This window comes from Oncorhynchus masou, chromosome 31, assembly GCF_036934945.1.
Source record: "Oncorhynchus masou masou isolate Uvic2021 chromosome 31, UVic_Omas_1.1, whole genome shotgun sequence".
NCBI classification, from domain to species: domain Eukaryota; kingdom Metazoa; phylum Chordata; class Actinopteri; order Salmoniformes; family Salmonidae; genus Oncorhynchus; species Oncorhynchus masou.
The window spans coordinates 5,946,250-5,958,982 of NC_088242.1; the positions used below are offsets into that span (position 1 = coordinate 5,946,250).

General features: G+C 46.2%; 1 protein-coding gene across 1 annotated transcript in view; it reads right to left on the bottom strand.

Annotated features, from left to right (window-relative positions):
* Positions 1–10,386, bottom strand: part of LOC135524878 (zinc transporter ZIP9-like) — an 11,116-nt gene extending 730 nt beyond the window's left edge. The window contains exons 1-7 of the mRNA XM_064952732.1: positions 9,930–10,386; positions 9,095–9,200; positions 6,726–6,917; positions 4,109–4,177; positions 3,784–3,869; positions 2,462–2,596; positions 74–186 (exon numbers count right to left, since the gene is read on the bottom strand). Of these exons, the coding sequence (XP_064808804.1) occupies positions 74–186; positions 2,462–2,596; positions 3,784–3,869; positions 4,109–4,177; positions 6,726–6,917; positions 9,095–9,200; positions 9,930–10,025 (797 nt within the window). The 5' untranslated portion in view covers positions 10,026–10,386. The remainder of the gene's footprint in view (positions 1–73; positions 187–2,461; positions 2,597–3,783; positions 3,870–4,108; positions 4,178–6,725; positions 6,918–9,094; positions 9,201–9,929) is intronic.
* Between the last annotated feature and the right edge of the window lie 2,347 nt (positions 10,387–12,733).

Consider the following 12,733-nt stretch of genomic DNA (forward strand, 5'->3'; position numbering starts at 1 on the left):
GCGAACCACCACCCTGCAGTAGGAGGGAGAAGACGGTTCTGGGGCGACACAGCAGTAGGAGGGAGAAACACACAGCACTCGGACGGTTCTGGGGCGAACCACCACCCTGCAGTAGGAGGGAGAAACACACAGCACTAGGAGGGAGAAACACACAGCACTCAGACGGTTCTGGGGCGAACCACCACCCTGCAGTAGGAGGGAGAAACACAGCACTCAGACGGGAACCACATTTACATTTACATTTAAGTCATTTAGCAGACGCTCTTATCCAGAGCGACTTACAAATTGGTGAATTCACCTTCTGACATCCAGTGGAACAGCCACTTTACAATAGTGCATCTAAATCATTAAGGGGGGGGGTGGTGAGAAGGATTACTTATCCTATCCTAGGTATTCCTTGAAGAGGTGGGGTTTCAGGTGTCTCCGGAAGGTGGTGATTGACTCCGCTGTCCTGGCGTCGTGAGGGAGTTTGTTCCACCATTGGGGGGCCAGAGCAGCGAACAGTTTTGACTGGGCTGAGCGGGAACTGTACTTCCTCAATGGTAGGGAGGCGAGCAGGCCAGAGGTGGATGAACGCAGTGCCCTTGCTTGGGTGTAGGGCCTGATCAGAGCCTGGAGGTACTGCGGTGCCGTTCCCCTCACAGCTCCGTAGGCAAGCACCATGGTCTTGTAGCGGATGCGAGCTTCAACTGGGAGCCAGTGGAGAGAGCGGAGGAGCGGGGTGACGTGAGAGAACTTGGGAAGGTTGAACACCAGACGGGCTGCGGCGTTCTGGATGAGTTGTAGGGGTTTAATGGCACAGGCAGGGAGCCCAGCCAGCAGCGAGTTGCAGTAATCCAGACGGGAGATGACAAGTGCCTGGATTAGGACCTGCGCCGCTTCCTGTGTGAGGCAGGGTCGTACTCTGCGGATGTTGTAGAGCATGAACCTACAGGAACGGGCCACCGCCATGATGTTGGTTGAGAACGACAGGGTGTTGTCCAGGATCACGCCAAGGTTCTTAGCGCTCTGGGAGGAGGACACAATGGAGTTGTCAACCGTGATGGCGAGATCATGGAACGGGCAGTCCTTCCCCGGGAGGAAGAGCAGCTCCGTCTTGCCGAGGTTCAGCTTGAGGTGGTGATCCGTCATCCACACTGATATGTCTGCCAGACATGCAGAGATGCGATTCGCCACCTGGTCATCAGAAGGGGGAAAGGAGAAGATTAATTGTGTGTCGTCTGCATAGCAATGATAGGAGAGACCATGTGAGGTTATGACAGAGCCAAGTGACTTGGTGTATAGCGAGAATAGGAGAGGGCCTAGAACAGAGCCCTGGGGGACACCAGTGGTGAGAGCGCGTGGCGAGGAGACAGATTCTCGCCACGCCACCTGGTAGGAGCGACCTGTCAGGTAGGACGCAATCCAAGCGTGGGCCGCGCCGGAGATGCCCAACTCGGAGAGGGTGGAGAGCAGGATCTGATGGTTCACAGTATCGAAGGCAGCCGATAGGTCTAGAAGGATGAGAGCAGAGGAGAGAGAGTTAGCTTTAGCAGTGCGGAGCGCCTCCGTGATGCAGAGAAGAGCAGTCTCAGTTGAATGGCTAGTCTTGAAACCTGACTGATTTGGATCAAGAAGGTCATTCTGAGAGAGATATAGCGGGAGAGCTGGCCAAGGACGGCACGTTCAAGAGTTTTGGAGAGAAAAGAAAGAAGGGATACTGGTCTGTAGTTGTTGACATCGGAGGGATCGAGTGTAGGTTTCTTCAGAAGGGGTGCAACTCTCGCTCTCTTGAAGACGGAAGGGACGTAGCCAGCGGTCAGGGATGAGTTGATGAGCGAGGTGAGGTAAGGGAGAAGGTCCCCGGAAATGGTCTGGAGGAGAGAGGAGGGGATAGGGTCGAGCGGGCAGGTTGTTGGGCGGCCGGCCGTCACAAGAAGCGAGATTTCATCTGGAGAGAGAGGGGAGAAAGAGGTCAGAGCACAGGGTAGGGCAGTGTGAGCAGAACCAGCGGTGTCGTTTGACTTAGCAAACGAGGATCGGATGTCGTCGACCTTCTTTTCAAAATGGTTGACGAAGTCATCTGCAGAGAGGGAGGAGGGGGGGGGAGGGGGAGGAGGATTCAGGAGGGAGGAGAAGGTGGCAAAGAGCTTCCTAGGGTTAGAGGCAGATGCTTGGAACCGTTCTCCCTCCTACTACTGACGTCATAATATCAACGTTATCAAATCATTTTCACTGTTGGAAGTAGTTCCCTCTAGCCTGGTCCCAGAGATGTTATTGCCGTCTCACCAACTACTATGGTCAGCAGTTGGCAAAACATCATACATGCATTCCCAGAACCAGGCTATGTTTCCGCCTCTAGCAATCTCCAATCATTTACTAGTTTCATAGAAAAGGTTCCCATTATATGAACCACCTTTCTCGTCATTATGAAAGCACGTTGTTCTACGTCACTAAACAGCAGTCTGTTGCTTCTTCTCACCGCGTTCAGGATAAAGTATGTACTGATGGAGAGAACAGGTGCTGCAGCAGAGAACACCAAGAGATGCTTCTGAATCTGCTTCTTCTCTACACCTGCCTGCATCAGAAAGGTGACCAGACCAAACGCTGTAGGAGCCTGAGAGAGGGAGAGGGGGGGAGACAGAGAGACAGAGAGCGAGAGGGAGAGGAAGGAGGTGGGAAGGAGGGAGAGGGAGATAGAGGGAGAGAGAGAAAGAGGGAGGGAGAGGAAGGAGGTGGGAAGGAGAGAGAGGGGGAGAGAGAGAGAGGGAGGGAGAGGAAGGAGGTGGGAAGGAGAGAGAGGGGGAGAGAGAGAGAGGGAGAGAGAGGGAGGGAGAGAAAGAGAAACAGCAGCCAGATTTGTGACCTGTTGCCACGAGAAAAGGTCAACCAGTGAAGAACAAGCACCATTGTAAATATAACCCATATTTATGCTTATTTATTTTTGTTCAGGGAATTTTTATCAATGATGACTAATTATGTATACATTTCAATCAGGACTGACTAGTCCAAATGCTATTATGTACTGTACATATATGAATTTTCTCTCTTGCTCCCATTCCCAATTGTATATAATATAGTCAGGAGTTTAGAACAGTGCCTTTGTACAAATTGATGAACTATCTCCAGATGGCAGGGACGGACTATCTCTAGACTGTCTAGAATGCTATCTACACTGACTGACCTTGGCTCGAGGCGAGGAGGGAAGGCTTGAGAACTAATAGGGCCTTTCTACCAGTGTCAAGAAGAGATAGAACATTTAGAAAACGCTGACGTCATTTTCAGTTTATAACCTGTGGTGAAATGTGTATGAACTCAGTACTCTCTTGAATTAAACGCTGTTACCTGACCTTTAAGACCGGGGCTCTGTCCATTCTTATAAAATAAGGGTCTTAAAACAGAGGAATTTAGAATTCCTTCAACAATTTTCCCTTTTGTACATTAACCATTTGTACATCGTTACAACACTCTATATAGACATAATATGACATTTGTAATGTCTTTATTGTTTTGAAACTTCTGTATGTGTAATGTTTACTGTTAATTTGTATCGTTTATTTAACTTTTGTATATTATCTACCTCACTTGCTTTGGCAATGTTTACACATGTTTCCCATGACAATAAAGCCCCTTGAATTGAATTGAGGGAGGGAGGGAGGGTTAAATCAATTCAAGTACATTGAATTGAGAGAGGGCTTAAGGAGTTTGCAAGAACAATCAACCATTGATTGGTTTGTCCTGATGTCCTGAATTGCTTGTGATATTACCTCCATAGTAGGTCTGATTAATGCAGTGGACTCTCACCTTGTGCAGAATCACAGCCAGGAACACCACGACTTGAACTGTGACCTGGGAGGAAGCCACGGCTGTACCCAACGCTACACCGTCAGCTGGGGAGAGAAGAACAATGGTATTACAACACCCTGACACACCGTCAGCTACAGGCATATCGGCAGGCAGGCAGGCAGACAGACAGACACAGTGTGTGTGTGTGTGTGTGTGTAGTGTGTGTGTGTGTGTAGTGTGTAGTGTGTGTAGTGTGTAGTGTGTAGTGTGTGTGTGTGTAGTGTGAGTAGTGTGTGTGTAGTGTGTAGTGTGTGTGTATGTGTGTAGTGTGTATAGTACCTACCAGCAGCATGGATAACCAGTCCCAGTGTAGCTGTGATACTGGTCCTGTTGGACATCCCAGTCCGTGGATCTGGAACAACACAATCAACTGACTGATAGCAACATGAGCTGAACATAATGAACGGTACCACAATGACTAAAGTTTGGAGAGGGGGTTTGAATAAGAGGTTTGGAGAGGAGGTTTGGAGAGGGGGTTTGAAGAAGTGGTTTGGAGAGGGGGTTTGGAGAGGGGGTTTGGAGAGGGGGTTTGGAGAAAGGGGTTTGGAGAAGTGGTTTGGAGAGGAGGTTTGGAGAGGGGTTTTGGAGAAAGGGGTTTGGAGAGGAGGTTTGGAGAAAGGGGTTTGGAGAAAGGGGTTTGGAGAGGTGGTTTGGAGAAAGGGGTTTTGGAGAGGGGTTTTGGAGAAAGAGGTTTGGAGAAAGAGGTTTGGAGAGAAGGTTTGGAGAGAAGGTTTGGAGAAAGGGGTTTGGAGAGGAGGTTTGGAGAAAGGGGTTTTGGAGAGGGGTTTTGGAGAAAGAGGTTTGGAGAAAGAGGTTTGGAGAAAGAGGTTTGGAGAAAGGGGTTTGGAGAGGAGGTTTGGAGAAAGGGGTTTGAAGAAGGAGGTTTGGAGAAAGGGGTTTGGAAAGGGGGTTTGGAGAGGAGGTTTGGAAAGGGGGGTTGGAAAGGGGGTTTGGAGAGGAGGTTTGGAGAGGAGTTTTGGAGAAAGGGGTTTGGAGAAGGGGTTTGGAGAAAGGGGTTTGGAGAGGAGGTTTGGAGAAAGGGGTTTGGAGAAGGAGGTTTGGAGAAAGGGGTTTGGAAAGGGGGTTTGGAGAGGAGGTTTGGAAAGGGGGGTTGGAAAGGGGGTTTGGAGAGGAGTTTTGGAAAGGGGGTTTGGAAAGGGGGTTTGGAGAGGAGGTTTGGAAAGGGGGGTTGGAAAGGGGGTTTGGAGAGGAGTTTTGGAAAGGGGGTTTGGAAAGGGGGTTTGGAGAGGAGGTTTGGAGAAGGGGGTTTGGAAAGGGGGTTTGGAGAGGGGGTTTGGAAAAAGGGGTTTGGAAAGGGGGTTTGGAGAGGAGGTTTGGAGAAAGGGGTTTGGAGAAAGGGGTTTGGAGAGGTGGTTTGGAGAGGAGGTTTGGAGAAAGGGGTTTTGGAGAGGGGTTTTGGAGAAAGAGGTTTGGAGAAAGAGGTTTGGAGAGGAGGTTTGGAGAAAGAGGTTTGGAGAAAGAGGTTTGGTGAGGAGGTTTGGAGAAAGGGGTTTGGAGAAGGAGGTTTGGAGAAAGGGGTTTGGAAAGGGGGTTTGGAGAGGAGGTTTGGAAAGGGGGGTTGGAAAGGGGGTTTGGAGAGGAGATTTGGAGAAAGCGGTTTGGAGAGGGGTTTTGGAGAAAGGGGTTTGAAGAAAGAGGTTTGGAGAGGGGGTTTGGAGAGGAGGTTTGGAGAAAGGGGTTTGGAAAGGGGGTTTGGAGAGGAGGTTTGGAAAGGGGGGTTGGAAAGGGGGTTTGGAGAGGAGGTTTGGAAAGGGGGTTTGGAAAGGGGGTTTGGAGAAGGGGGTTTGGAAAGGGGGTTTGGAGAAAGGGGTTTGGAGAGGAGGTTTGGAGAGGGGGTTTGGAAAAAGGGGTTTGGAGAGGTCATAGGATGCCACCTTTCCAACAATTCAGTTTGTACAATTTCTTCCCTGCTCGAGCTGCTCCCGGTCAACTGTAAGTGCTGTTATTATGAAGTGGAAACATCTAGGAGCAACAACAGCTCAGCTGTGAAGTGGTAGGCCACACAAGCTCACAGAACGGGACCACCGAGTGCTGAAGCGCGTAGTGCGTAAAAATCAAAGTTCCAAACTGCCTCTGGAAGCAACGTGCTCAGCACAAGAACTGTTCGGGAGCTTCATGAAATGGGTTTCCATGGCCGAGCAGCCGCGCACAAGCCTAAGATCACCATGCGCATTGTCAAGTGTCGGCTGGAGTGGTGTAAAGCTCCCCGTCATTGGACTCTGGAGCAGTGGAAACAGGTTCTCTGAAGTGATGAATCACGCTTCACCATCTGGCAGTCTGATGGACGAATCTGGGTTTGGAGGTAACCAGGAGAACGCTACCTGCCTGAATGCATAGTGCCAACTGTAAAGTTTGGGGGAGGAGGAATAATGGTCTGGGGCTGTTTTTCATGGTTCAAGCTCGGCACCTTAGTTACTTAACGCTACTGCATGCAATGTCATTCTAGATGATTCTGTAATTCCAACTTTGTGGCAGTTTGGGGAAGGCCCTTTCCTGTTACAATATGACTACGCCCCCGTGCACAAAACGCCCATGATTTTGGAATGAGATGTTCGACCAGCAGATGTCCACATACTTTTGGTAATGTTGCGTATGATGCTATATGAAGTAGTAACTCATATGAGAAGGGTGAAGTTGAACCCAGACACTGATTATTTAAAAAAAAATCAGTTTAGCATTTCCCCACTAATGGTGAAGGTAATGATTGAGGGAGAGAGGAAACTGATCCTAGAGCAGGTTTTCAATGGGTCGGGATAATGCTTACAATACTAGCCCAAATGAACGCTAGGGAAGTTAGCATCTTCACAGTGTGTTTTCAATAGGACAGGCTAATGCTAATAGAGTGAGGAGCTAGGTCTTCACCTCGGAGCATCACTGACCGTGTACGGAGCAGTAGCTACTGATCTGGTCCACCAGGAACATGAGGATGAACCCTACGACCAGGGAGACCCCGATGAAGAACCGTGCTGGGAGACCTTTAGAGGGGGGGTCCTCATCCTGGAGCTGCTGCCCGACCCCAACATCACTGGCATTCTGATTGGCTGCTGCTGGGGCGACAGAGCAGGAGGAGACTGCGGAGAGAATACCGAGAGGTGTGTGTTCTTAACAAACACAGACTTTTTAGCAACAGGCACACAGATATGGAGTCAACATCCTCAAATAAAACATTTTTACGTTGTGTATCCCTGTGTGCAGTATCCAGATTCCACAGTACCAATTCATAGATCAGAAACAGTCAGAAAACATCTATTAGAAACAGTCTGAAAACAGTCTAAAAAAGCCAGACTACGGTTTGAAAATGCACATGGGGACACAGATTGTACTTTTTGGAGAAATGTCCTCTGGTCTGATGAAACAAAATAGAACTGTTTGGCCATAATGTCCATCGTTATGTTTGGAGGATAAGGGGGAGGCTTGCAAGCCGAAGAACACCATCCCAACCGTGAAGTACGGGGGTGGCAGCATCATGTTGTGGGGGTGCTTTGCTGCAGGAGGGACTGGTGCACTTCAACAAAATAGATGGCATCATTAGGATGGAAAATTATGTGGATATATTGAAGCAACATCTCAAGACATAAGTTAGGAAGTTAAAGCTTGGTCACAAATGGGTCTTCCAAATGGACAATGACGCCAAGCACACTTCCAAAGTTGTGGCAAAATGGCTGAAGGACAACAAAGTCAAGGTATTGGAGTGGCCATCACAAAGCCCCGACCTCAATCCTATAGAAAATGTATGGGCAGAACTGAAAAAGCATGTGCGAGCAAGGAGGCCGACAAACCTGACTCGGTTACACCAGGTCTGTCAGGAGGAATGGGCCAAAATTCACCCAACTTATTGTGGAAGGCCAACCGAAACGTTTAACCCGAGTTAAACAATTTAAAGGCAATGCTACCAAATACTAATTGAGTGTATGTAAACTTCTGACCCACTGGGAATGTGATGAAAGAAATAAAAGCTGAAATAAATCATTCACTCTACTATTACTCTGACATTTCACATTCTTAAAATAAAGTGGACCTAACTGATCTAAAACAGGGAATTTTTACTGGGATTAAATATTAGGAATTGTGAAAAACAGAGATTAATTGTATTTGGCTGATGTGTATATAAACTTCCGACTTCAACTGTATCTACTTCACTGTAGCTCTACTGTACTGTGCTGTCCAAATTTGTGAAACATAGACATCTACATCTATGATTGGTTCAGATTTGGTCTGGTCTGTTTGTTTGCAGCTCATTAGAATAACAGTCGGTGTTTAGAATAATAGCCAAACGTGGAAAGCAGGATGTGACATATTTCTACCTTCTTGTGTATCTATTTAGGATACAGCACCATGAAGAGAATGACGTTATCAATGATCCATTTCTGCCTCGTACAGAGAGGATGTCATTCTGTTACTGGGTGTTCATCCACTTCACTTTACTGTAGTTCATTAACTAAAAGAGATGTTTTCAAAGTCAAGGTGTCATATCATCGCTGACACCCCAGTCTTTCTGCAGACATCTTCTGAATCCTCATTCAGAGCAGATGTTTAACAAAGATTTGGGGAAAAGTGGTCATGTAAAAAGCTGAAGGAGATTTAAATGTCATTCTGAACCGCACCGTTCTTTCAGTACATGTTCTTCATTAAATGTTTAGTGTAAATTGTTCAAAGTAGTTATTGTGCATAGAGTTGTATGGTTTGTTAAACGTCGAAATCAATGTTTTTTTTTTTTTTTTTGTACATTTGAAAGTTAAAAATCTGAGTCAAAGCGTAATTCTGTTACCATGGCATCGCCCTGACGTAACAGTACAGCTTCCTGTCTGCCCAAGCAGAGCTATAACCAAGGACCCTTAAATTAGGTCACCAAGTTGATTTTCATTTAAATGAGGTCACTTCATTGCCAATGTATCCTGAAGTACCCCCAGGCTCTGTGGCTTGGTCTGACGGTGAAGTGGGTGTAACCAGACATCCATTAAAAGGGCTGGGCAGGCTGAGGGAGCATTTGGCTTGAAGGTCCATTATAGATACAGTTGAAAAGACGCATCACCGAAATGATAAACAGTCGGTGAGATAACCCTTAGAGGACGACAGACTACTTATAGCATCAATGTAGCTGCAATCGAGGGCCTGTTTTGCCCGTACAAACTTAACAACAACGATGTAGCCTACAGTGAGTTGTTGCTCCATCGGTTTATTGATGTCTTAGAGAAGTTGGAACCCCGGGCTGTTACTCCTGTTACATTACATGTCTGGTACCCCTCACCTCTCCATGACTCTTCCAGTAGTTCCACCCCCTCTGGGAGGACGATAGCCAGAGCTGTACCACAGAGCAGGCCTGCCCCGAATACACTAACAAACTGCAGGCTTTTCTGTTGGGAGAGAAAGGGACACACACATCATTATAAACTACACACCAACGGTTGTTTGTTCTAGGAAGGAGAGGGGTAATGCACGTGTCACGGTATAATAACAGTGGTAAATGATGCATTATCAATATCATTATTTTTTTTTTACAAAGTCAAGAATTCAAAACTGGTTACAGAGAAGAAACGTGTCTGTCTGGTTACAAAGGTAATTTCCTCTCCTCTATTACGGTAACAACAAGAGCTCAAAATGTACCAATCACCCCCTTGACAAATATCGAACCTTCCTCAGTGCCCCATTGTAACTTCTGATGGTGATACATTTAGAGGGGGGGGGGGTACAGTAGCTATTTATTGAATGAAGGGGGGGGGTACAGTAGCTATTTATTGAATGAAGGGGGGTACAGTAGCTATTTATTGAATGAAGGGGGGGGGGTACAGTAGCTATTTATTGAATGGAGGGGGGTACAGTAGCTATCTATTGAATGAAGGAGGGGTGGGGGGGGGTACAGTAGCTCTATATGGAATGAAGGGGGGGGGCTATAGTAGCTATATATTGAATGTTCACAAAATATTGTATGGAGTGGATCCCATAGCAGGAACCAGTATGAGACAGGTCTGAAAAAACATTGACATCTCTGGCATCGGGAGAAGAGACCATAAAGGAAGGTACGGCGCAAGTTACAGACAGGAGGGGAACGGAGGGAATACAAGGTTAAGAATTAAATGACTTACCTCGGAAAGTTTCATCAGAAGTGGAATCAAACCTAATAGAAAACATCCCAAAAACATCGCAACGGATATTAAAATAATCGCTATTGCCTCATCCATGGCTATAGATCTTAATTTATGCACGATATTAAGAATGTCAGTTGTTTTTTATCCTCTCTACTATTTAAAATACACCTTTATCTGTACTGAAAATCCGTTTTTAAAAACTATTGGAAAAAGCCCTGATCACAAGCGAGACGCGCGTACATGACATTCTCCACGCTTCCACGTCGCCCGGTTTCAGTCGTAACCGCCCTTCTCAAAACAACGCCTGGCGGTACAAAACACCAACTGCAGAACAAGTCGAAAACCACCGTCGACTCCCTGAACTTGTGACCGTCGCGGGGTGATTTGTATGAACTAGTTTCCCCTCCTGAATCTTCATCTGTACTGATGTGAATAATGCGTTGGGAATATATGCTACTTGTTCGGGAGTTTTTTCCCCTTCACTTCAGTGTAGAAGGAGACAAGACAGCACTAAAACTATTTAAATGGTCTCATCCCAACATGTCTGCTGAGGGCCTTCTGGGCCGGTCATGTGGTGCCTTTGATTCTTCACGTCGTAGACTTGAAAAGGATAGCAATACGAACATTGAACTGAATAAAACACAAGGACCAATCCTCATAAAAGTTCTGGAATATCAATGTGTTAAAGGTTTTTATGATTTCATTTCGGCTCATTGTGAAACTCGGAGGAATGTACATTTAGAATCACTCACAGGAACAAAACAACTGTATTCAACAGCTCAACAATAAGACAGACTGATTAAATACGGATTTTATTGTTCAAAGAACTGGAAGAAATATACAGACCAATCTGTTCGACAGACAGCCCTTTGAGGAATAGGGGAGAAAGAGAAATAATGCCTCCCAAATGTTATTACATTAAGTGCACTACTTTAGACCAGAGGCCTATTCCCTAGTAGTGCACTATATAGGGAATAGGGCCCTGGTCTAAAGAAGTGTACTATATAGGGAATAGGGCCCTGGTCTAAAGTAGTGCACTATATAGGGAATAGGGCTATGGTCTAAAGTAGTGCACTATACAGAGAATAGGGCCCTGGTCTAAAGTAGTGCACTATATAGGGAATAGGGCTCTGGTCTATAGTAGTGCCACTATATAGGGAATAGGGCTCTGGTCTAAAGTAGTGCACTATATAGGGAATAGGGCTCTGGTCTAAAGTAGTGCACTATATAGGGAATAGGGCTCTGGTCTACAGCAGTGCACTATATAGGGAATAGGGCTCTGGTCTAAAGTAGTGTACTATATAGGGAATAGGGCCCTGGTCTAAAGTAGTGTACTATATAGGGAATAGGGCTCTGGTCTAAAGTAGTGTACTATATAGGGATTAGGGCTCTGGTCTAAAGTAGTGTACTATATAGGGAATAGGGCTCTGGTCTAAAGTAGTGCACTATATAGGGAATAGGGCTCTGGTCTAAAGTAGTGCACTATATAGGGAATAGGGCTCTGGTCTAAAGTAGTGTACTATATAGGGAATAGGGCTCTGGTCTAAAGTAGTGCACTATATAGGGAATAGGGCTCTGGTCTAAAGTAGTGTACTATATAGGGAATAGGGCCCTGGTCTAAAGTAGTGTACTATATAGGAATAGGGCTCTGGTCTAAAGTAGTGTACTATATAGGGATTAGGGCCTGGTCTAAAGTAGTGTACTATATAGGGAATAGGGCTCTGGTCTAAAGTAGTGTACTATATAGGAATAGGGCCCTGGTCTAAAGTAGTGTACTATATAGGGAATAGGGCTCTGGTCTAAAGTAGTGTACTATATAGGGATTAGGGCTCTGGTCTAAAGTAGTGCACTATATAGGGAATAGGGCCCTGGTCTAAAGTAGTGCACTATATAGGGAATAGGGCTCTGGTCTAAAGTAGTGCACTATATAGGGAATAGGGCCCTGGTCTAAAGTAGTGTACTATATAGGGAATAGGGCTCTGGTCTAAACTAGTGCACTATATAGGGAATAGGGCTCTGGTCTAAAGTAGTGCACTATATAGGCAATAGGGCTCTGGTCTAAAGTAGTGCACTATATAGGGAATAGGGCTCTGGTCTAAAGTAGTGCACTATATAGGGAATAGGGCCCTGGTCTAAAGTAGTGTACTATATAGGGAATAGGGCTCTGGTCTAAAGTAGTGCACTATATAGGGAATAGGGCCCTGATCTAAAGTAGTGCACTATATAGGGAATAGGGCTCTGGTCTAAAGTAGTGCACTATATAGGGAATAGGGTTCTGGTCTAAAGTAATGTACTATATAGGGAATAGGGCTCTGGTCTAAAGTAGTGCACTATATAGGGAATAGGGTTCCATAGGGCCCTAATCTAAAGTAGTGCACTATATAGGGAATAGGGCCCTGGTCTAAAGTAGTGCACTATATAGGGAATAGGGCTCTGGTTTAAAGTAGTGCACTATATAGGGAATAGGGCCCTGGTCTAAAGTAGTGCACTATATAGAGAATAGGGCCCTGATCTAAAGTAGTGCACTATATAGGGAATAGGGCTCTGGTCTAAAGTAGTGCACTATATAGGGAATAGGGCCCTGGTCTAAAGTAGTGTACTATATAGGGAATAGGGCTCTGGTCTAAAGTAGTGCACTATATAGGGAATAGGGTTCCATAGGGCCCTAATCTAAAGTAGTGCACTATATAGGTAATAGGGCCCTGGTCTAAAGTAGTGCACTATATAGGGAATAGGGCCCTGATCTAAAGTAGTGCACTATATAGGGAATAGGGCCCTGGTCTAAAGTAGTGTACTATATA